At 51.3% G+C, this 23,646-nt stretch overlaps 1 protein-coding gene across 2 annotated transcripts in view; it reads left to right on the plus strand.

The window, feature by feature from the left end:
• The window catches only part of LOC122393442 (serine/arginine repetitive matrix protein 1-like), a 33,056-nt gene extending 14,584 nt beyond the window's left edge, over window positions 1-18,472 (plus strand). The window contains exons 4-5 of one of the 2 annotated variants that reach the window (XM_043389462.1): window positions 895-1,868; window positions 17,361-18,472. In XM_043389462.1, the coding sequence (XP_043245397.1) occupies window positions 895-1,851 (957 nt within the window). In that variant the 3' untranslated portion in view covers window positions 1,852-1,868; window positions 17,361-18,472. Of the gene's footprint in view, window positions 1-894; window positions 1,869-2,819; window positions 2,979-17,360 lie in introns of those variants that run through there. The other variant, XM_043389469.1, reaches the window with a different exon arrangement.
• Window positions 18,473-23,646: the final 5,174 nt, after the last annotated feature.

A 23,646-nucleotide genomic window follows, 5' to 3' on the forward strand; every position in this document is an offset into this window, starting at 1 on the left:
GAACTGACTGACTCTCTCACGCGCCAGAGCAGTACTCAGTACTCAGCGCAGCAGTGTAATGCACAGTGAACAACTGCATTAGTGCAAAGTTGGCTAGTGCATAAGTGCACAATGCGTGATGCACCGATTCTGAGTTTGCACAATCTCACAGCGTATACAGTGCAGCACATTAGACGGTACCGGAAGTTTTGCGGAGTGTGCTGAGAAAATGTTTTGTCGACACACTGTGCGGCGCCAGTTGTAACGCGCTTGTCGTCCACTGACAGGCTCACTCACAAACTCACCAACTCACTGGATCAATTCTAATTTCTAACCGACTCACCGACTGGCACTCCAACCAGTGATTAGCCCGAGCTGAGTGCATCGTCCCGCCCCCGCCGCACTGATACCGGAGTAACACCCACACTCACTCCTGCAAACCGAATCCCATTCAATGTGACCTTCGCTGAACCCGCACTAACAATGTTGGGTGCTCCAGCCGCCCATATAACTAAGAGCTTAGGTGGGGCCGACAAAAACACGACAGCAACGTATTTATTGCACACCACACACATAAATGTTTTGGCATACGATTCATTAAAACCTTTTTATAATAAAAAAATCAAATAACAAAGCATTAGCTAATAATAAAGTTGTGTCAATAGAATCTAAATATATCAACATAGGTATACAACATAGGCGGTTCTAGACACATTTGTACGTATGTGCGCTAGCGTTTCCAAATATAATCAAACATATGTTTTTGTTATAAATTGGTGCGTTTATTACGCTGGTAAGCGATTGAAAATTAAGGTGTAGACAAAAAAGTCATGTATCTGGAGAGGTTGTTTCTCCCACATACCCGCCCTTCTATCCACTCTTCCTCTGACCACAAATCTCTGCTCTCCTTTCTAGGATCGGCAGCGCAGCTCGCTTTCGAGCGAGGACGACCGAGTGCGGCATTCCTCTCGCGAGGACGACCGAGTTCGCCACTCCTCCCGGGAACGTTCGACTTCCCCGGAGCGTGTCGAAAAGCCCAAGAAGCGCGGCTGGCTCTCTTCGACCCTCAGCCGTCTGGACTTCAAGTCGCGGCGTCACCCAGAGGCACGGCGCACCGCTAGCACGGAGAGTGGAGGAAGCTCCACCCGGCCTGTGGCTCGCGCTCCCAGTCAGCCGGGTCCGCGGCCTCCTCTGCGCCGTCAGGCTCGCTCAGCCAGCCGAGACAGCCGCTCCGGCAGCCGTGAGCCCGCTCCAAGAGAGTCAGTGGCCAGGGAGGTGCCGCGGAGACCCCCGGGACGTACCCCGAGCTTCTCCCAGCGGTACTTTGGAGAGAGCGACGGTACATCGGGGGGTGAGGGAGGTCGCCGGCCGGTGCGACGGCCCAGCGGCGGCGGATCGACGGCTGCCGCTCACAGTCTGCCTTCCTCTGCCAACAGCAGCGACGGCCCGGTGGCGAGTCGAGTGAGCGCCGGTTCAGGCCGCTCCGTGTTCCTGCATGCCACCACCGTGGCTGACATCCCACCGCCATCGGCACTGGAGCAGACCGCCGCCACCGGCAGCCGTGCCAACCTGGCCGCGCCGCTGCCGGCCCGCGAGCGCCGCAAAGTCGCCAGGTCCTTCTCTCTGGTGGCGCCCTTCAGACCCAAGAACACGCGAGAGAAGGAGATCGTCTATGAGAACCAGACCGGCCAGGCTAACGGGAGACCGCCTCGGCCGCCACAGCGCGTCCGGCGGGACTCCCGTGACTCTCAGCTGGACGAGCCGCATGGGCGACCGGTCAGGAAGCGGCAGCCGGTAACACGCTCTGTCAGCATGCCGAAGGACGCGCGACCAGCCGGGTTCTTCCGATCCAGAGAGAAGACACCGCGGTAGCCAGCGCCAGCGAAACGGTGAGTAGAGACAGACCTTTGATGGCACTCACCCCATATTAACTCCTTGGGCTGTGTTGGATGTCAAGGGCGTGTTGGAGCGTCTCACGTTTCTGATGGAATGTCTGGGAAAATGGCACTAGTTCAAGAAGGACCACACATTGAGCTTGGAATTAATGTGTCTATCGAGCCTCTTGACGTGTGTTGGCTTTAAGTGACGCCAACATATTAACATAACCGTGGAGAATTGTAATTAGTGGCTGGGCTGTCCACACTTTTATACCTGACGAGGAACTGACGTGTTTGATGTAGGTAGATAGCATCTAGCATCCACTCTTCTCTCTTTCTCTCTAATCCCCCTTCTCTCTCTCTCTCCCTCTCTTTCTCTCTCTCTCTCTCTCTCTCTCTCTCTCTCTCTCTCTCTCTCTCTCTCTCTCTCTCTTCTTCCTCTCGCTCTCTTTCTCTCTTTATCTTCGGATATGCCTAAATCATGATACCACTCTATTCTACCTTCCTTACGTTACGTTCCGAAATGAACCGACTTTCGGCTGTGTTTCGTGCAGACATCAGTCACTTGGCGGTTATCAAGGTTACGACCACTGGCGTACCTACATTTTACGCAAAAATTGATCATTGATCATTGATCCCAATGAAGATCATTGGGAAGTAGCAATAAGCAGTAAAAGCATCAGCTGGTTTACATGCATATTAGATATTGCGATATACATGATAGACGAGGCTTACTTCATCTCAACGTTGCGTTCCAGTATCGATTTGTGGCCATAAACGGCCTTGAGAGAACTCATGCTTATTCACTGGCTATTAGGCCCGAGCAGACCGAGATTGGCTGAGACATTAATGGTGTCGGGTGTTTGATGCGGCGATTAATAAGGCCATAAAGAGCGATCAGCAGCTCAACAGGGCGGCGCTGGCTGACGGTTAGAACCGGGCTGACGCTGCGGGGCTTCCCAGGGTGCTGAGCTGGTGCTGATGGACTGCTGAGCTGAATTGGAAGGACCTCTGAGGTCACCTCTCCAGCCGTCGAAACTCGGGCCGTGCCTGCTCACCGCACACAGAGCAAAGATCTAACGGACAACTGCGCGCCCTGGACAGGCAGACAGGTCATCCTCAGATACTAGCGCTCCTCCGCTGAACCTAGCGGGTCCGCTGCTATTCTCAGCCGTTTGGGCATCAATTCTGAATACGCCGTGCCGGAAGAGATCACCCCAGATCAGTCGTGGTTCAGAACTGGTGGGCGTCTCAGTCTGACCCGGTGGGCGGCCTGTGTGGATGAGCAGACAGTGAGATATCTCGGTAGGGGCGGGGGACGGGGTGTGACCTGTCAGAGCTCCGCGGCTCATTCACCAGCTCCGGACCTCCCGGCGAGCGGCCCAGCACGGAGTCGGACCGAGTCCGGACTCCACGGGACTCGGCGTGGGGTCTATACGCCGGCCGGTGACTCAAATTAATGACTCGAATATCGCCGGATGGAGCAGGTTGGCCTCTCTCACGGGTCTGGAACGCCCTTTCGACATCAGATTTCGTATGAGATGCCCCACAGGACAAATGATGTATAGGTATATTTACAACCTGTTGTAGCTCGAAGATGGCTGGTGGAGGTCAAGGGGAGGCCTGTGCCACGAGGCCGCTGAGGTCACTGGTCAGTTGGCTGCATTCTTGTTGTAATGCGTGGCATGCCCTGGTGCCTTTGACCGGCGCAGGTATGCCACAGTATTCAAGCACTTCAGATATGTATCTCCGTGATCAATATTGCCTTTGAGAGTAGTCCTTTCTGTGCAGGAATACCAGCATTGAATCAGCAATCCCATCGTAAATCGCCGTTTTATCTCCAAGTGTCCATCTTCGCCCACCGTTTGCCGGCACTGACCTCAGACACAGTGGTAGCAGACTCGCAGTGTGCGGCGTCCCCGACCCTCCGACCGGGCTGACGGTGGACCATCGCCGACCCCTCCGCGGGCAGGCCGCTGCCAACGGTCGTCCATCATCCCAACAGCTTGTTGTTGCCCCCGCCGTCTCGGTGCGTTGCGACATCGACGCTCGCGCGGCTATGTCCGCCGCCGCCTCCAGATCGGAGCGGTGCGGACCGGAGGCACCCGAAGATACAGCTCCGCGCGCACCGCGCACACGCCAGTGAAAGTGAACAGAGGGAGGGACGCAGGCTGACCTCGGGTCAGCGCAGGTCACAGGCTGCAGAAGGATGCCAATGAACATTGAACATACATACTGCGTGCTCCTTGGTGTGGAGAGATGAGGGAGTGGCTGAAAATAGCAAAGGGGCGTGGTTCAATTTACTTTATAACCCATCAACTCGAACTCGTCTGTTCCAATAGGTAAAAGCATTCCACAATGAAATATAAGCCTTCAACACCACATTCATTAATCAAAACACTGCTTATATCACGCTGGGTCAGATTTTTGTCTTCTAAAAAATTGTCCTTTTATGACACGGTCACCTGAGGTGCTCTGGCCTATCTCTGTATTTCGACGGCCGTCCTCTTTCCAAAGCAACAACCCCGGCTACCAACGAGCATGACTCCACTGGTTCTCACAGCTGTGCTGGGCGTCGCCCAAAGTCAGACGCCTCATACACATGCACTGAGCGGTGTCCTCATCACAGGACTAGAGATGTCCTCCTCCAGAGAGGACTGACGCCGCCCTGATGGCGCCATCACGTCCGTATTGGGCGCGGCGCACAGAGGCTGCCGAGGGGGAGGGATTAGGGGGGGGGGTGCTGACCCCGGACAAGGTCGCGACGCTCTCCGCCAGCCCATATATGGCGCGTGCCAGGCTCTGTGCGCTGGCCGCAATTACGACGCGGCCGTGGCGATGGTGGGGAGAATGAGAATGACAGGCTAAGAGAATGACGATGGAGCTGCGCGCGTGAAGATAAGAAAACGGAGTGTTTTGTATGTAGAGAGCGTATGGTCAGTGCCAGTGGTCAGAAACCATATCATCGTTCTGTGACCACCATCGGACGGAGCTGTTCTTTGTGTAGCTATAACTGCCGTTTCACAAACACATGACTTGTTTGCAACCCGTTACATCTCGTGGCCCATCCTGTGGGTGACCTATCCTGCAACTTGTCTCGTGACCCACTCTTTAATCTAATCTGTTCTGTGACCCGTCTTACGACTCCTCTCATCCGTCATCTCGTACCCTAGCCCGTTTCCCCATTCCGTTACCCGTCGTCCCCTGTCCTCTCCCGTGTCCCGACCAGTGACCAGTCCTGTGCCTCGTCCTGTAGCAGGTTTCTTGCCCTGTCCTGTAACTTGTCTCGTGATGCTTTCCGGAGCTTGTCTCTTGTCCTATTCCGTGACCTGTCCTGTGACCCGTCCTGCTGTGACCTATATTATCCTGTGTGCCCCATCCTGTGACCTATCCTGTGACCCTAACCGACCCGACTCCCGGGTCTAGCGTCTAGGCCGTGGGAGAACGGACGACCCTCCGTTCAATAATGAACGCCTGTCTCCTGCCCGTGCGGACGGCGAAGGCCCGACTGGCACTTGACCTAAATTATGGCGCTGTTCCTCTGTGGCAAACCGCCGGCATTTGCTGCAGACGGAACGTGAACTGTTCTCGAGACGCGATGTGAGGAAGGCAGACAAATGATGTGAGGATGCTGTGGGGGAGGTATCATGGGTAGTTAGGTCTCAGAGACGAGCTGGTAAGTGCCGAGAAACGATGGTTGAGGGTTCATACGGTTTTTATTACACGACCTGCAAGCTGTAGTCCGTAGACCTACATCGTAGATGCTGCTAACGTCTTTATAGGAAGTCCAAAATGCCCAAATTTTACAAAACAAAATGCTTCATATTTTAGTTGATGGTTGTTGCCGATGGCCACACATCGTCGAAACTTCGGGAGACCACCCATAAAACCACTGTCCAAATCACCGCTAGCATCTAACAATATGTAAGGCGGGTGGCATTTAAACCATGTTTTCAAGCTCTGCCTACCATGGTCAAACGTACAGTCTCACCCTTGGTTTCGGAACCTTTTGATATAAAGTAGCTGTCAGCTGTAACACTATAGGATCTCAAACGATGTTTTGATCATCTGTCGAGATACTGCTTCGCCGTGGGTGTGCTGCTGGCGTCCCGAGAGCACGCCCGATGACTGGCCTTTTCCGTTTGTTTGGTGGTGTTGTTGTCTCGGCCGTGGCCGTTGACCTGCTCCATCACTGATACATATCCGGACATTCCGAAGGAGAGCGCACTGCCGCCAAACTCTGAGATACCATCCCTATACCATCCTCCCCCACACCTCGGAGAGGGAGCACTGCCACGTCCGGGGGGGGGGGGGTATATCAGAACAGGGCGGACCGTGATTGGACCGCGGCGGCGGATGGCAGTGGGCGGTGGCGGATAGTAGCTGTGGGCGGCAGTGGATGGCGGATGGTGGTTGCGGCCTTGCACGCACCGTGTCCTTGATTCTGAGAGGCCGGACGTCGGTCTGGGGCGTGCTGCTCTGTTAGATGACACCTGCGTGTTGTTCGTGTCCCCGGCACCGTCCATTCTATTGTCCGGTCACCGGACGCTGTAGCTGCGTCGGATACCCTCGGACGCTGTATGATACACGGTCAGATGGCCGTTCCAGTGACATCTTGAGCACCACACGGTTCCGCGGTGGTTTGATACGACACCCGCCGTGTCGACTTCATGTATGATGCGATCCGACAATGAACACCACTCGACTGACACGGCTGATGTCGCACACCAGCCGCTGTGGTCCCATTCAAACGGAGCGCGACGGTGTAAAACAGAGATCTGAAACAGAGGACAGTCTGCGTGTTGATACAGTTGCTACAGTACATTCGTATGCAGCTGGAGTTTCGGTGGTGTGTCTTCTGACGAAGTGTTGAGTCTCTAACCGGTCAGGCAAGCATTAGTCATCGCCAGTCAACAACGCATCCGTCTGCGTCACCGGATTCGCCCGCCGGGGACGCAACAGAGAGCGCCGCTGTCCCTAAGATTCACAATAACACAATCGCCCTTGTCATCATTCACTGTCGTATTGAATATCAACTGCATCCGTCTCCTCGAGTAAGCAGTTTTGACTGGATCAATCAATGTCAATGCACTAAATGACGATTGATTGATTTCACTTTCTTATCAGCGAAAATTTTACTTTCGTTCAACGAAAATACAATGGTGCATCAATTATAACGATGCATTATCAGGGTTTGGCACTGCTACCAAATTCCGAAGTCCCAGGTATATTGCTAATGATTCATTGCGTTACAACTTTCGATTTTTCACTTTGACAAGCACCTGTTTTCTGCAATTATTTTCCCTTATGTTTCTCAAAACCGGAGCTCAAGCAGGCACTGCAATATTCTGCGGTCGAGAGAGTGCCGGCACGCCGCCGACGGGAGTTTGAAGGAGAGAGAGTGGGAGGGGTGACCCTGAAGGGCGTGACCTCTGCAGACGTGTACGTGTGTGAACGGGCGCAGCGCCGCGCTCAGAGAGGGCTGCCAGGGGCGGATAAGGGAGGGGATGTATCCAGTAACCTTTGCCGGGTAGATTAAATTTGCAGTGGGGGCATGATGTGTTGCTGGTTGTGTTGGTGCTGGAAGGAGGCTGTGGAACTCAAAATATGATGACTAGAAGTTAGAAGCACGACAGAAGAATCCAAAGTAATGTGTGCCCTGTGCAGTGTGCATACTTATGTGGGGCACCAGTTTGAAGGACAAAATAAAGGCGCATCTACAAGGTCACATATTTACCCCCCATTCCATTTAAATGAAGCTTGTGACCTCGCAAGATAACTATTTAGGATGATTTCCGTTTTCTATGTAGGTGTGTGCTGTTATTTTTCACTCCTGCTAAAAATCTATAAATAGTCGTCATTTATGATAATCCAACAGAATGCAAGAGATTCCTGTCGGTCAATTTCACAGCATCCAAATCCCATAAATTCATGCAGTCTGAGCAGCTGTAGCTCCTCCGTCACTATTCAGCACACAGTGTCGTAGGCGGGCCGCTCGGTGCGGGGGCCGCGCGCAGGCAGCAGCTGGCCATGTGTCTGATGACGGATCGATGTCGGGTCATGCGTCTTATGACGGATCGATGTCTGCCGGGCGTGGTGGCACGCAGCTGCGCCGAGACGCGTGCCCGGCCTCCGACCGTCGCCGACAGTCCAAAATAGAAGCGATAGTGATGGATCCGCTGGTCCAGAGCTGGGCGATGATGGACAGGGCGAACGCCGCGGCATTTCTGCAGATGGCGGACTCTGTGCGGATGGAATGAGTCAGACTTGAGATCGGCAGGTCGTTTGTCGACAATGAAACTGGTAGATAAGAAAAGAAAAAAGTAGAGCATGAGCACACGGTTTGGCTCAAGATAACTCCCAGAGCTCCGGGCCTCGACACGGTGCAATAACTCTGAAAATGTGTTTTTTTTTTCTCTCCACAATAATTAAAACAGCAGCTTCCAAATGACGACATATGTCAATACCACGAACGAAGAGCTATGCCACAGCTGAAACCCGAAAACTGTCAAAATTGTGTGCCTCTTGACACACACTAATAACTGTAAAGACTACATTTTGGCCTAAGAGTATCTCTTGGGCCAAAATGCAATCTTGGCCCAAAATGCAAAATGTCCAGACGTCTGTTTGCCGTAACATAACTTGAAATAATTCCAGGCTTCACTGTGGAGACTTCATTCTGGCACACGACAATAACACAGGAAACTGCGTTTCACCATAGACCAATAACTGTGGAGACTGCACTTTGACACAGGACAATAACACCAAGTAACGGTGGAGACTGCGCTTCGGCATAGGCCAGTAACCAGGGAGACTGCGTTTCGGCATACGCCAATAACTGGACTGCGCTTCTGCGTAACTCCGTAGCTAGGACGAATGTGCCTGGCGCAAACACAACCATTTCAAATATTGCACAGTTTTGCCGTTTTCAGGTTCCATGTAATGGAGAGACACCACAAAGGCAGACTTACTTGAGGATTAACGTTTGAGCTTGTGCTTGGCATTTGGCTTGATGTGATGTGATGTGATGTGATGTGATGTGATGGTTCACACGCGCAGTTCACACTTGCCCGTAAGGTCTGCCGGTGACGGGCCCGACACCGTCAAAACGGCCGAAACTGACGGAGCGACGGCCGTCAGGTCGACGGGCATGTGTGAACCGGCAGCGTTTGACGGCCGGCAACAGCTGACTGCGCCGGCGCCGGACCTGACGGCCGTCGCTTTGGAAAGTTCAGCAATGTTCAACTTTTGACGGTGACGGGCCCGTCGGTTTGAATGTCTGCGTGTTGGAGGAAGAGGAAAAGGAACGTTATCATGCAGCATGAAGCTTATATGTATTTTTAGGATCATTTATACCATTTTCCATCCATTTATTGAGATGAAAGTATTTATTACGGCACGATATCTTGAGATTCGATCCCTGATTTTAATCAACGAACCGATGTGTCTTTCATTTAAATAAAGTTGCAGCATTATTTGACATAAAAATGTAAATGCGTGGTAATTTATTTCTGTAATTCAAATAATATTTTAACCTCTCGGCCTCTACCCCCTCCCCATCCCCTTCCCCCATCTGCGTCCATCTCGAAAATGGTGCGCCATTTCTGTCACAGTATATGGCAGCCAATGGGAGCTACCAAATCTCAACTTTCGTTTGACGGGCTGCAGGCCGTCAGGTCGACGGTGACGGGCCCGACACCGACAGACTGACGGTCATGTGTGAACTGCGTTTTAGACACGCACCATCTTTGGTCTTCATATCATCTGTTTTCATTGCTTTATCATCCCATTTTTATATTATTGATACTTGATAGGCCTTCCCTTACTTTCAATCACAACGGGAAGTTTATCCTTATCTCTCGGTAAAATGCAGATCAAATCTAATGGCTGCAAGGTTACCCTAATTGCATGACATTGTTCATGCTGCTCTTTATCTAAACAATGCTTAACCTGTGGTCGGTCTGTTGCGCTCACATTGACCTCACACAGAGTGATCCGCGCCGACTGTGTATCGTTAATTGATCTAAGGCAGACCAGCGTCCGGACAGTAAACAGGAGCGCCGGTACAAAGTACCGCGGCTCGATAACATTCCGATGGGCGAGATTGACAAAACACGACAGGGCATGTGAACCGGTTCAGTAGGTGTAGGGTATGCTGAATGGAAGCGTCTTGATTCATCGCTAGATGATGTGTATGTGCTGAATTTTTATCATCGCTGCTCTGGGGTACTCTACATATGATAGAACTTACAAAGGACACCGCTTGAAGTGCCTGGCGGTAAAAAATCTCAGACACGATTCAACTCTGTCGGAACTGGTCTGTGATCTTCCTCGACCATCTCCACTGACACCCGCCCCACGTGTGACCCGGAGTAGTGACCTTCCCAAGGTCTGCCGCCACGCTGTCTTCTGTTCAGACTCCACCAAAGCGCGGCAGCCGCCAAACCCTCTCAAACCCTGTCAACTCACCACCTGCCGCCCATTTACACACCAAGCAAGTAACACCAGCTGCACCGGCAGTCCAGTGACGAAAGTGACTCGGCGCTGCGGCATATTTGTCGCACGTGCTGTTCGCGGAGGCCGGTGACTGCCAGCTCCAAGGTCGTTTCAGCAGTGACGATGTAGGCCGGTCTGGGGCGTGGTGATGCTGAGCTTTGAAAATGGCCCTGGCGGTGGGAGTTTGGCTGGACATGAGGGTTGCCGACCCTAATCGGTTACAGGTGTTGAGCACCGTGCAACGACCGACCCTGACACGTCACAGGTGTTCAACAGCTATCAATGACAGACCTTGACATGTCACAGGTGTTAAACACCGAGCACCGACCGACCCTGACATGTCACAGGTGTTTAATACTGAGCGTTGACCGACCCTGACATGTCACCTAGGCGGTGCGTCCACCCGGGAGCGGTCACAGTCGCGACTGATAGGCAGGGTCGCGGCCAGCCGTCGCGTGACCACGTTCTGACCGTCCAGAGACCAGCATCAATCTCTTCGAGTGACATTCCGATATGGACACGGAATGCCAATGAAGTTTTCTGGTTTGTGATGACGAGATCGAGCTCTGTATGGAGCTCTGATATGCGGCTTCTGAACCCACAACTCATATTGCGTGCGCATATGTCGTCATTGCTGGCTCGGTATTTGCTATATCGGGATTTTATTGCCCATGTTTACATAGTTATTCGCTAATGATGAGACATATGCATTACTTTGATGGGCTGCACGGGCACGTGAGATAATTAAATTTATTGTACCGGATTTTTATTAGTGCTTACACCTCATAGCGCATAAAACCCACCATTTCTCTAAGGAATTAATCGAACTGTCTATCAACGGTGCCAATCGTTTTCTGCTATCAGAAGTGGTCATTAGTGACTCATTGATGGGTTTTTGATGGCCTTGGTAGGTACCTAACACATTTTGTGGAACTATATATTTGAAGGCGCATTCATTTTGATTGAATCAATAGCTGCCTTGAATCATAAAGCTCATCGGATATTGGCTTGTTCAAAAGGTTCTTTCCTTTTATTAACCGAATATTCTTGTTGAAGTCGTTATCTTTTATAACTCAAGATTGCAAATTTATGCAAGCTATTTGGCATTCTGCATGACACTGCTTCAGTTAACCCAAATACAAACCATCAGGCGAGGACAACTACTGCTGCTTCATAAGCTAGTTATGAGTTGTGCAATAATCGTCAGAATATCCAGAACCTGCCGCTGCGACCAGTGACATTTCACGTGTGTCATTCCAGTAACTCATCATAGTCAAAGGTCACTTCACTATCCCTTTCACCATATGAATGCGTCTGCTGTCACGAAGGTGTTGTTATGGAAACATCAGTCATTCTGCACTTCATTGCGAGGAATGAGTGGTGCTCTCAGATCAGTATGCCAATGAGCATGCTTGCACACTTTCTTCATGTGTTGAATCCCTTTCGAATCATCTAGATTTGACTAAACTCTTTTGAGCATTATCGGTTGGTGTATTGAAGCTTTTTTCATTTAGATTGAATTAATGTATTTAGGTAAATGGTCATCATTGACCTGCCGGTTGAATCTTTCACCCTGGTATCCAGATGTCAACACACCGGAGACTTCACACCGAGTACATCTGTGACATCCCGGCAGGGTCTCAGAGCTCCTCCTCTCCCTCTCCTCTTTCTCCCTCTTCTCCCTCTCTCCTCTCTCTCTCTCTCTCTCTCTTTCTCTCTCTCTCCCACCTTCTGCCCCGTCACCGGCGTGAGCCCAGCTGAGAGAAGGCAGGCGGTGCCGACTCTCAGACTCCGCTCCATCAGCACCGTGACCCAGAAGGCCGACCCGGCCCCCTCCCTCCCTCCCCTCCCCACCCCAAGGTCGCCACAGCGGCCGCGTCATCAGTGGATGTTTTGTCGACCTCTCTAGCGCCGCCACCGGCACCGAATCAAACAAAAACGCCAGATGTTGGATGAGACGACACCGTGCATATCACGCTCAACAATTGGCTCTGGCCGCTGTCCGCTTACCGCTGCTTTGTTTGCTGGTCGTATTTAGGTACCGACAAGGCTTATTTTGCTGCCACTGATCGCAGCTGATCAGCGATCAGAGGCCGCTGGCTGACCTGAAAGTAACAAAGCGCGCTGTGGTAATCATTGGCTCACTCGCATTGCTCCAGGCGGGCCATTAAAATCTCCTCACGAGATACCTGGTCAAACACAATCGGCACGCGAATTACAGACGGGTTGTTGGGACCGTAGTCATTTCATTATCATTATGAGTAACTCGAGCGGCTGAAGTGCACGAGCGTGCACACGTGCAACTCAATGCGGTGATGGGAATGTGAGTGCGCTCCCAGGGTGAATCATTGCACTGAAACCCGGTCTAGGGTCCGGTGACTGGCAGAAGACACTGTGCTGCTCTTGGTCACGCTCAGAGCGTTATCCACGTGGTTGTGTGAAGCACAGTATGATCCAATTCCAGTCAGACGACATTGTAATGCCATGATTGTCACTAACATAGCCAGGCTTGCATAATTATCGACATCGCTCAGTGGGATCCGATGCAGCCCGTCAGACGCGGCTTAATTAGCTATCCTACGTATAGCTTTAGCATCGCACCTAATAGGCTGGGTAGGGTAGCTAAGCCAGTTCTGGAGTCGGCATTAAACGCGGCGCGGAGGTTAAACAGAACAGAGTGCAGCAGGTGTGCACTGTGCACTGCATTGAGCAGTGTGCAGTGTGCACTCGGCCAGCCGGGCTCATCACGTATACCGCGACCGCCGCCCGCCCGACGCGATGGTGCCTTGTTGACAACTCAGCTGGGGAGGGGATGGGAGGAAGAGTGGGTCTGCTTGTCGGTCTTCTTACAATGGCAGGAATGGAGGTGGGAACTACATGCATCTCATTGATCGGCGAGCGGGAACCAGCGAATGAATGAAACCGGTTTTAGATTCGTGCAGGACGTAAATGGGTTGTTACATTTTTGTGGTGGTCGTTCGCTCCTATTCTTCCTCGTAGCACCTGCAAATAAAGCTAATGGAATACTGTTTTCCAATTTACCTCCATTTTTTAGCGAATGCATTGATTCTTTGGCATGGGAGCGTCTATCTCGCATATCATCTCGCCGAATACTCTCCCTTCCACCTTGCGAAAATCATTAGCGGCATCTCACTCTCTACTCTCTGACCCGCTGGGTAGAGGGCGGTAATTTTACAGTTTTCTCGACACCAATCCATCAGCACCCCCCACCATCGATACGTCTCCGATAGCCACCGACTCTCTCTGTGAGAGAGACAGTGCCGACAGTGCTCTCCAGTCTCCACCACTATGGCACCCAGCACCCGGCAGCGGTGGTGGGAAGTCGAGCCGGCGCGGTCCGACCCCGTGACCTCAGTCACCTCAGCCGCCGCCTTCCCGCTCAGTGACGGCCGTTTCTCCCGGCGCCGCAGTCTTCCGGTTGACGTTCAGAAACACGCCACCGAAAGTGGGCCCTCCATCCGGTGCAGTGCTAGAGGTAGCGGTGGGGTGGAGCGACAGTTATCTCTTTGTAGAATGAGACAACCCGGCCTAACTACCGAGGCACCGGGGACGTCTCTGTGGCCTCTGTCGCCTACAGCCGCGGCTGAGACAACGAACAACACCGCCGGCGACCCACACTGATCAGATGTATCGATAAGATATTCCTTTTTGACGCCGACCTCGCCGCTGGCGTCAGTGAAAGCCGCGGCGGCGGCGGCGGAGCGACCGCATGCCGCCCGCGCGCGCTGCCGGCTTCCCTCAGCACGGCATCGGCTCCAAACGCCGCCTCCGTTATTGCGTTCATCCTGGGGTGGCGGCGGAAAAGAAATTGCTCGTGACACCCGCCGTGCGTAAGGTCACCTCAAAGGCGAGAGTCCATGCCACTCGGTACCCTGGATAGCCACAGGGCAGGTGACCTCTGCACCGGAAACGAGACGAGCACAGGTCTGTCGATATTACCGGACGGAAGCCGGGTGTAATATACGTGTTTTAATGGCTAACGAGTGTAGGAAATCAGATTTGATTGAAGTTAAACATGGAGATCATATTTGATGTTCGCGGTTGTAATTGATAGTTGAATCAGACAGGAAACAAGGTCGTATGCTTGTGTGTTTGGTCAATAAGATTAGCTTGGGAATATTTACCAACAATAGAAAACATTAGTTCTCAGCCATTTTGTACCTACTTAAGTCATAATTAGACGTATTAGGAACATCATACCTGTACGAATTCGCCAATTTGCGTAGATACTGTAAGCTTGGTCGTGCATATCGAGTACAACGTCTTTTTTCTGTAATCACACCCCCCGCCGGTTAAATTGATCTTGGGCGCTGACATGTTCACAACATACGCAGAAAATATGTGACAGGACATACCAAGAATACCAGCACTGTTCACATTTTAGCGAAAGATCACTGGCCATTTAGACATTAGGTATTTGTGCAGAAAATGATTCTGTATTTCCTCGAAACTTAATTGCCTTCACCATGGCATATATGCCCGCCATTTCACATGAACCATGAAACTACATCCTAATAATGCTTACTTTGCGAAGTTTAAATCTAGATGAAATATCATCTTCTTGTCAGTGATTGGCATTCCAATCGACATCCCGCAAGCCAGTTTCTTGGGCGCCCACAAGACAAATACGCTTGTTGTTCTCCCGTCCTACGACGGTTGAAACAAACGATCACATTTGTCAGAACCAGGATCCAAAGTAAGATTGTTTTGAGTTGGAGCCTGTTCTTTCCAGATGAAGTACTTACATTGGTCTACTGGGGAGTCATTAGCATAAATTCATCGTTAAATAACACGAGCCCAGCAAATTGCAATCATTGGTTGGTGAATGCCTATGTGAACGGTTCCACAAATTAGCCGCACTTAGCCTCGTGGTCCTCTCTCTCTCTCTCCCCCCCCTCTCTCTCTCTCTCTCCCTCTCTCGCTCTTTCTCTCTCTTCTCTCGGCGTAACTCAATCAGCGTTATCCACACGTCACAGATCCCAAGGATATAATCGATTGCTGACATTGCACACAGACACTCACTGCAACTTTCCCAGGCACGGTATGTTTTACTACACCCCCCGTTGTGTCAGTGAAGGTGTGTGTTGCTGGGAGTCAGCGAAGCATGGCGGTCTCCGCTGGACAGCCCGTCACAAGTGACCGACTTCACCCGTGGTAGCCGGACGGTGTAGATTCACACGGCCCGTCATATTGGCGTCACACTCGGCTGACGCGGTGAAGACATGAGCCGTCCGCCCGCGCTGTTGCAATAGACACTCCGCTGGACACTCGACTGGACACTCGACTGGACACGCTACTGGACACTCCGCTGGACACTCGAGTCGGACTTTCAACTGATGCTAGATTGCTACACAGTTGATGAAGATTGGATTTAATAAGCATGATACTTCCGCCTGATGGAACAGGAAAAGTTTTAATTTAGATGGGCCAACTTATCTATCTACAGACTACAGCATTCTGCTTTCGCTACTGACGAAAGTGATGCTTACATGATAGCTCGTCCCTTATTCCATGCATTACAATTACTTTCCTCAATTAATCTTCCTAAAATTTTCTTCTTAATCTCCCATTTAGCAGGCTCCCTTCTGTTCATCATGCTTCACCTTAAACTCTGCCATGTCGCCCGGTGTTGCTCGCACTCCCGACCGATCCTCTGGTGAGTACCTCCGCCGGACGGTGACCGTGGCACGGCGTGGCAGTCGCCCACCGCTCCTCTGAGATCTGTCGGACACACCTCTCGGTGGAGGTGGCACTCGTCCGCCGCCCTGCCCTCAAGGACGGAGCTCGGCGGCGGTCCGTTGCCGCCCTCTGACCCCCGTGGAGCGGACACCTGATCGGTGATCACCTATACCAGAGCCGAGCTGAAACAAACAATGCTCGGCGTCCCACTATTTCTTTTCCTGGGTGCATGCCGGCTACTGTTGAGCGGGAAGCTGCCACAGCTGTGTCCACGTCTACCCCAGTCCACAATGCAGCTGCGCCTCTACGCTCCTTTCCAATCACAGCTGTGTAGGCATAGGTACTGTATGCATACCTATACAGCAGTGTGTCTACGCGTGGCCACGCATTGTGCACAGGGCTTCGTCTATCTACTGCACTTACGCATAATGCATATGCTATGGGGGCTTAGGCCAGCTCATTTCTATTGCACAGAATCAAGCCAACAAGACTGACAAATTTCATGGCTGCCTTTAATACGACTGTCACCGAAAAAGCGTCGACATTCCAGTTTTGTGCTTCACTGCTACTCTCCGCGTCACCTGCTTTGTCAGCTTCCCGATTCTCCTGACGTCTGCTTTTTTTGTGTGGCGGCGTCTGCGCTATGATCCCTCGATACCATGGCTCGTCTGAGACGAAGCGGCCCGCGACCTTCGCCACCGGGAAGCCCTTGGTCGACGCCAGCGCTGCATATTAATCGGCATTGTTGTCTTCAGTTCCGGAGTCGGGCCCACGTGCGGTCATTAGCTTACATCCGAGGCTGGGGTGGTCACTATCGGTGCTTTGTGCTCGTAGTACACTCATGGAACGGTGGACTGACAAAGCTGGTGCCCATAGCGAAACTGGCGTTACAAAGTTATCTATCATGTTATACAATATCTGTAAAACGGATGTTATCGAAACATATTGTAACACCTTTCATTGCTACCCGGAAATTAAACAGTTTTATTTTGGCATAACAGTGGTGTTCTCTTTCTCTCTCTCTCTTTCTCTCTCTCTCTCTCTCTCTCCCTCCCTCCCTCCCTCTCTCTCTCTCCCTCCCTCCCTCCCTCCCTCCCTCCCTCCCTCCCTCCCTCTCTCTCCTCTAAGTCCTTCCTTTTCATCACTACAAACAAGGTTACCATTAGTACGATTGGTGTATAAGCAAGCTGAATGCTGTGCTACTGATATATGCATCACCTGTCTTGTCTGTGTTCCAGTCTCGTGAGATCCACTCTGCTTTTAACCCTGCTGTCTCCTAACTGACGTCTCTCCTTGTTCTTCCCGCAGGATATCTCCCAGTCTCCTTTGAAGCCGGTCAGACGAGCTCGGGACGTCACCATTCGTCGGTTTCTGCTGTCGTCTGTGTACAACGACAGCCATGAGCCATCACCCACGGACCAGCGAGATGCTCATTAACTTCGTCCACCGTTTGAGAGCGCCCTAATCGGTGTCTGGTGTCCCCGTGCCCGTCGTCGCTCGTGCCATTGTTACTGCTCATTCTGTTCTGCGGGTCCAGTACAGACGTCTGATGGTTTACGTCCGATTACGCCTGATGATTTGCCGTGTACCCCGTGCTAGGGTCATATCTGTTGTATCATCAGTCTACAAACTTCCTTGGGCCCGCCTTCTCGTGTCGGGACTATATCACCGACCAGCGAATCACCGGTGATTATCGACAATCGCACGGTCATTAGATCCTCCCTGGTCGTGCCGGCAGTGGTCTGACCTCGCGTGACCCGCAGTGACCCGCAGTGACCCAGTGTGACCTAATGTCGGGACGAGGAGGGAGCTGCGACCCGTCTCCACCACTTTCACTAATCGAAGTCAGCTGGGACGCCGGATGAGAGCAAACTAGCGTGGCCTTAGGCGACGTTAGGCGACCCCTCGCCCCAGCAGGTCAACTCAAAACATTGGAAATGTTCGGCACTCACGTGATCAGGCAAGCGTCGTGGATTCGAAGCGTGGTAACTGGCTGCGCCGGTCATGAGAAGAAGACAATTACAGTCCAAACCAATGAATTGAGTGAGACAACCCATAGGCTAAGGGATGGATCACGTGACCTGTTGCGAAGTTCGCGGGCGAATCCGACTGGTGCTCAGAATGATTGCGTGAGAGGCCGTTGGTTCTTCGGTCCCTGGGGAGTGTCGCGGGCCCAGACAGCCTCATATGGATCCGTACGGTTAGCAAATGTATAATGATTGTGTAACAAGCGTGTGTTGGCCGTTTAATATTGGTGAAAGAATGTGTGATATTAACGTGGCCTGCGCCTCGGAGTGGCCATACGAGCCACGAGAAAGTACGCATGCCATTATTGTGTCCGAGTTATCTCTAATCGTGATGTATATGAGAATCTGTTGTAAGCAGCTGTTATGGAGAATACAGCCTACCACTAACGCGAACGCCGGCTAATCTTCCATAATCCAGAATCACGTAAAACATTAGCAAATTCGTAACTGGTGGGAAGCTGTCGCCTTTATTGCGAATGGGAAACCGTCTTCATAAATCTGTTCAACAGCTCACATTTCAGGCCGCGATGTGTTCAAATGTGAGCGGCCCAGCGAAGTCGTTCGGTAAAACCGTTCAAAGGAAGAGGAAGCAGGGGGCGCCTGGCGGCTGGTCGGTGATTTGTTATTCCGATCACGAGAGGCCGTTCCATTCTGGAGCCGCGCTGATTCAGGCGTCCGCTGCGACCATGATTGGGTGTGATGATAGCCCTCTTCCCAGTCACGTATTTCGGCCAAGGACACAATAAGAACTGTCATGAGTAGTTCCAAATAATGTTATCAGCTATTTTTCTTTAACGGTTAAAGATATATTTTGCTGAAGTTTGAGCTTGGCAAGTCATCTAGGATTTAGGAAAGATTGATTTAAGCATGTTATAATGCCCAAAGGCTTTCCTACTTCTCGTCCATAACACCGGCAAGACGGATTATGAAATTTTAGTTCCAGGCGTAGATAACATGAATATGTTTCAGGTTATGTAAGATGAGAAGGTAGGTATTCAAATTTACAAATCGCGTTTTTACGGAGGTACCTATAGGCAAATATGTTATCCTAGGACATAAAATATAGAGATGCAGCAGCTGTTTAGTGAGACTCGTCTCAGGACTCACGACTCTCGTTTACGAATCGCATCCGGCGGATTCCAACAACGATTTCCATATCGAGAAATGACCGAAGTGCGCATTTGATGGGGCCGAACACGTTTATGCTTGGGAGGACTATGACATGGCGTGATCCTCCGTCGTGGGCGCTCTGGGACGCGGCGTGGTGACGAAAGTGACGCGGTGGGTGCGCCGATCTCGTCACACCGAGCCTCCGTCACGGTGAGGACTCACGCTGTGGACATGGTTATCTTGATGTGGACATGGGGGACACTCGGCTACCGTGGGACTCAGCGGGCGGGCGTGGCGGCCGCACGGGAGCGGCAGCCCGTTACCGTACGCCGTGCTGTACCTACTGCGGTAGGCCGGTGTAGTATGGCACGGCACCTCGACACAGTTGAGGGAGCAGTGAGCACTGACATAGTATCGCGGAGAAAACATCGCGTGGGCTACCGTCCTGAGGTCGTGTAACCGCAGCGTAGACTGACTGAAAACGTTAACAGAAAGGACGGTGGAAAATCATCATGATATGTAGGATTTATTGGACATGTTTTCTCCTCACAGGTGTATTATTCACATTTTCACAAGTCCATTTGCCAGGACAGATGTCCATAATAAAAGGATATCACGATGGCCGATAGGCACTAAGCTCCTGCAAATTCCTCGATGCTCGTTGCGCAGACTTTCCGCTTTGGCCTATCGCAATATTACACTGCATTCCTGTTCCTTGTTTTATGGCTATTCTGATAGACGGTGACAGCATCCAATTGGCAGTAGCCGTCAGCCGAACTCACTCACTAGGAATTTGTGCAACAGCCGTTTCATTTCTCGATTTCGTCCATTTCCTTTATACCGTCATCTCAGGCACACGGAGTTCCGAGTCAAGATGGCAGGGCCGAAGCGATACTGGAGCTTCTTAGGAAATCTGAGGCAACTGACAAATGAATCAAATGTCAAACAATCGAAAGCTTTATATGCGTACCCGGTACCGATGAATTATCTGAAATGCTTCCTTATGCCATCCAATCTGATATTGGTGCTCAAAACGTAACACTTTCTGCTTATCACGATGTCATTCAGTTGGATTTATACCTACACTCCGTTTTGATTTCGCGACCCAGAACAATAGGTAGTATTGGACACAGAGCTCGATATGAACAAGGGCGGATCTAGGGGGTCGTTTTGGGGGGGGTCACCAGTCGGCCGACATACCAGGTCTGGTGAATGAATTCTGACGACCGGGGGGGGGGGGGGGGGTAGGGAGCGAGTATGTCGAGATCAAAAAATGACATTTGATCTTCGTCGTTTATAAGATGAAGTTTTATCGTAAGTCACTCGGCTCAGTAGTTTTAGTTAGTGAAACCCACCTATATAGGAGCGTCGCCACGGATTTTTTACTGGGGGGGGGGGAGGCGGGTCGACCGACTTAAAAACCCAGAAGTAGATATAGTTACCTCACTTTTAGCCTAATGCATTAGTAAATAGTAGCATACAGTCACGATCTCTCTTATTGACCTGTGTATGAATCGGCGGCGCGAAGCGCCGCAAAAATTTGCAAAAAAAAGTTGTCAAAACACAGCTCTAAAACACAAATATTACAACCTTTTTAGCATGCTAGTACAAGCCGGAGTTCCTTCACAGTACACATATGAATTCCGATTCAATTTGACACGGTTGGTGTTATTACAGTCACTGTTATTTCTCTCTTATTGATTGGTGTATAAATCGGCGGCGCGAAGCGCCGAGAAAATTTGCAAAAGAATGTGTCGAAACACAGCTCCAAAACACAAATTTTACCACCCTTTCAGCATTGCAGTACAAGCCGGAGTTCCTTTACAGCACACATATGAATTCTGATTCAATTTGACACGGTTGGTTTATGTAATTACAGTCAAGATTTCGTATTGACCTGTACGTATGTACATAAATCGGCGGCGCGAAGCGCCGCGAAAAATTTGCAAAAACATTTGTCAAAACACAGAGGGGGCCTCCTCTCTACAGAGGACCACCGATCTCTACTGCGGGCCTCCTCTTTTCACAGGGCCTCTTAACTACAGAAGCTACAGGGCCTCCTCTCTACAGAGGGCTTCCTCTCTACTGAGGGTCTCTCCCTTTAAGAGGGCCTCCTTTACAGAGGGCCTCCTCTCTTCAAAGAGCCAGAGGACCTCATCTCTGCAAAGGGCCTCCTCTCTTCAGAGGGCCTCTTCTCTACAGAGGGCCTCCTTTCTTCAGAGGGCCTCTTCTCTACAGCGGGTCTCCACTCTTCAGAGGGCCTTCTGCATTCAGGCGGTCTCCTTTCCACAGAGGGCCTCCTCTCTACACAGGGCCTCCTCTCTACATAGAGCCTTCTCTCTACAGCAGGTCTCCTCTCTACAGAGGGCCTCCTCTTTAAAGGGGTCTCCTCTCTACAGGGGGCCTCCTCTCTACTGAGGGCCTCTTTTCTACAGAGGACCTCCTCTACAGAGGGCCTCCTACCTACTGAGGAGTCAGAGGGGCCCTAGCGGTCAGACACAGACACTAGCGGTTATTCACTGGAGGCCCCAGGAAGTAAGAAGGGCCCTAGCTGTCAGGCTGGTCAGAGGGCCCTGAATGTCCTGACGTGATTTTTGGGATTCCCGTGAATTTCTTTCGCCTCAGACGTGATTTTGACCTGCCAGGGCCCAGGGGCACTAAAAATAAAACAAACAAAATAAAAAATGAAAATAGGACATCACCAAAATTAAGTGACCGAAATCCGTTGAGTTTTTAATTTTGCGTATAGGTAGGGGCACCACGAATTAAATTCATGACCATCCCCTTGGAGTTTTCCTGGATCATCCCCTGGTGCTCGCACGGTTGAGACAAAAACGAGTAAGATTCTGGTCTTCAATACGCCTTTTCACGCAACACGATCCAGAAAAACAAAGGTATTAGCTCAGAAGTGTTTGACAGGTGATTTTGAGCATGCAAGACGGCGTCTATAGCGCATTTAGGTCTTCGGCTTTTGGGGGGGGTCAAATGACCCTCTCAGACCTTTTGGGGGGGGTCATGACCCCGTGGACCCCCCCCAGGATCCGCCAGTGGATATGAATGGCTGCCCGAGACCAGAGTGGATACCTATGTTGGGCAGGGCACATACTTTGTACTGCGATACAATTGCTTGAACGAGCATACGAGCATACATACAATTCATCCGATAATAGATCTTACTCTGATGCGTATTGTTTTTTTTTTACCTTATACCTGATTTCTTTCCTTGAAGGAAGCTTAAGTCTGATCCATATAGGTAGGCATATAGAGAAAAATCTGTCAAAGCAGACCCTGTATGTGCCCTGGCTGTGTTCGTTTGATAAGATCGGATCTCCCACCCTGCACCCCTCCCTGTCCCGCCGCGCCGATCCGATGTCCCGGCGTGGTCTGTTGCACGGCGCCGGCGGCGGTGCCTGCCCGCCCGGTCGGTCTGTCATCCACCCACTGACCGCCTCCGCAGCGCTGCCGTGACCTCTGCAGCCGCCAAGGTCACGGACGAGCGGCGCACACCGACGCGCCGGGTGGGGACGGATGTGCAGACGGGGACCGGATGAGGGGATGTGGCCTGGGGACGTAACGTGAGATGGAATCGTTGACACTGAACGTTTGGATGAAGGGATGAAGGGATGCGTGGAAAGGGTAAGGCTAATAGAGACGGACCGTGGTATGTACTTGGTAGGGATGGCGAGCTGCAGGGGATCGCATAACTCATATACCTACCTACCTAACGGACTTTTGTCAAAAGTGGCATAGTCATCGGCTTCTTTCTCCGAGCATTCAGGATTTGTAGCGAAGAAGTCCTCGACGAAGAGGTCATCCATATACATATACGAAACGTTTACAAGACTTCATTATCCAAAAGGTTACTTAATTCGGCTCCAAAACAAGGCGAAGGAAATAAGGAGGAAGAGTGTAGAAGAAAATTTATAGTCACCGTGGAAGAAAAGAAGAAACAAAAACAAGAACAAAAGAAGCGAGGACGATTCATAACGATTCCATCTCGAAACAAGCGAACGAAATAGCGACTAGTCTACGATCAGCTGGAACCAATGTAGCCATCGTTTTAGGATAACAAATTCAAGATTTAGTGCGACCGAAGAAGGTGAACACATCAGACAACAGTGCATAGGCGCGGGAGCCGGGGGGGGGGGGCAGTGGGGGGCAGCTTGCCCCCCCCCCCAACTCTAGGGCCGTGGGGGCGGTGCCCCCACAACTTTGAGACGAAATACTGCACTTTTTTTGCAAATGTTTTTCTTTTTTGTTGAAAAAGCCAAGGGATGAAAAATAAGTGGCCTAAAACCGGTGAGAAAACTAGATTTGGGGGTACCCTAGGTTCATCTCCATTATAGTGTGCCCCCCCAGTCTGAAAGTAGTTCCCGCGCCTATGCAACAGTGTTATATATGAGATAGGTACCTTGTTCTGGACTATGTTCAAAATCATATGTCGGTGAAACGGGGAG

Source organism: Amphibalanus amphitrite, unplaced genomic scaffold (genome assembly GCF_019059575.1).
Source record: "Amphibalanus amphitrite isolate SeventyFive unplaced genomic scaffold, NRLGWU_Aamphi_draft 000024F_arrow, whole genome shotgun sequence".
Classification (NCBI taxonomy): Eukaryota; Metazoa; Arthropoda; class Thecostraca; order Balanomorpha; family Balanidae; genus Amphibalanus; species Amphibalanus amphitrite.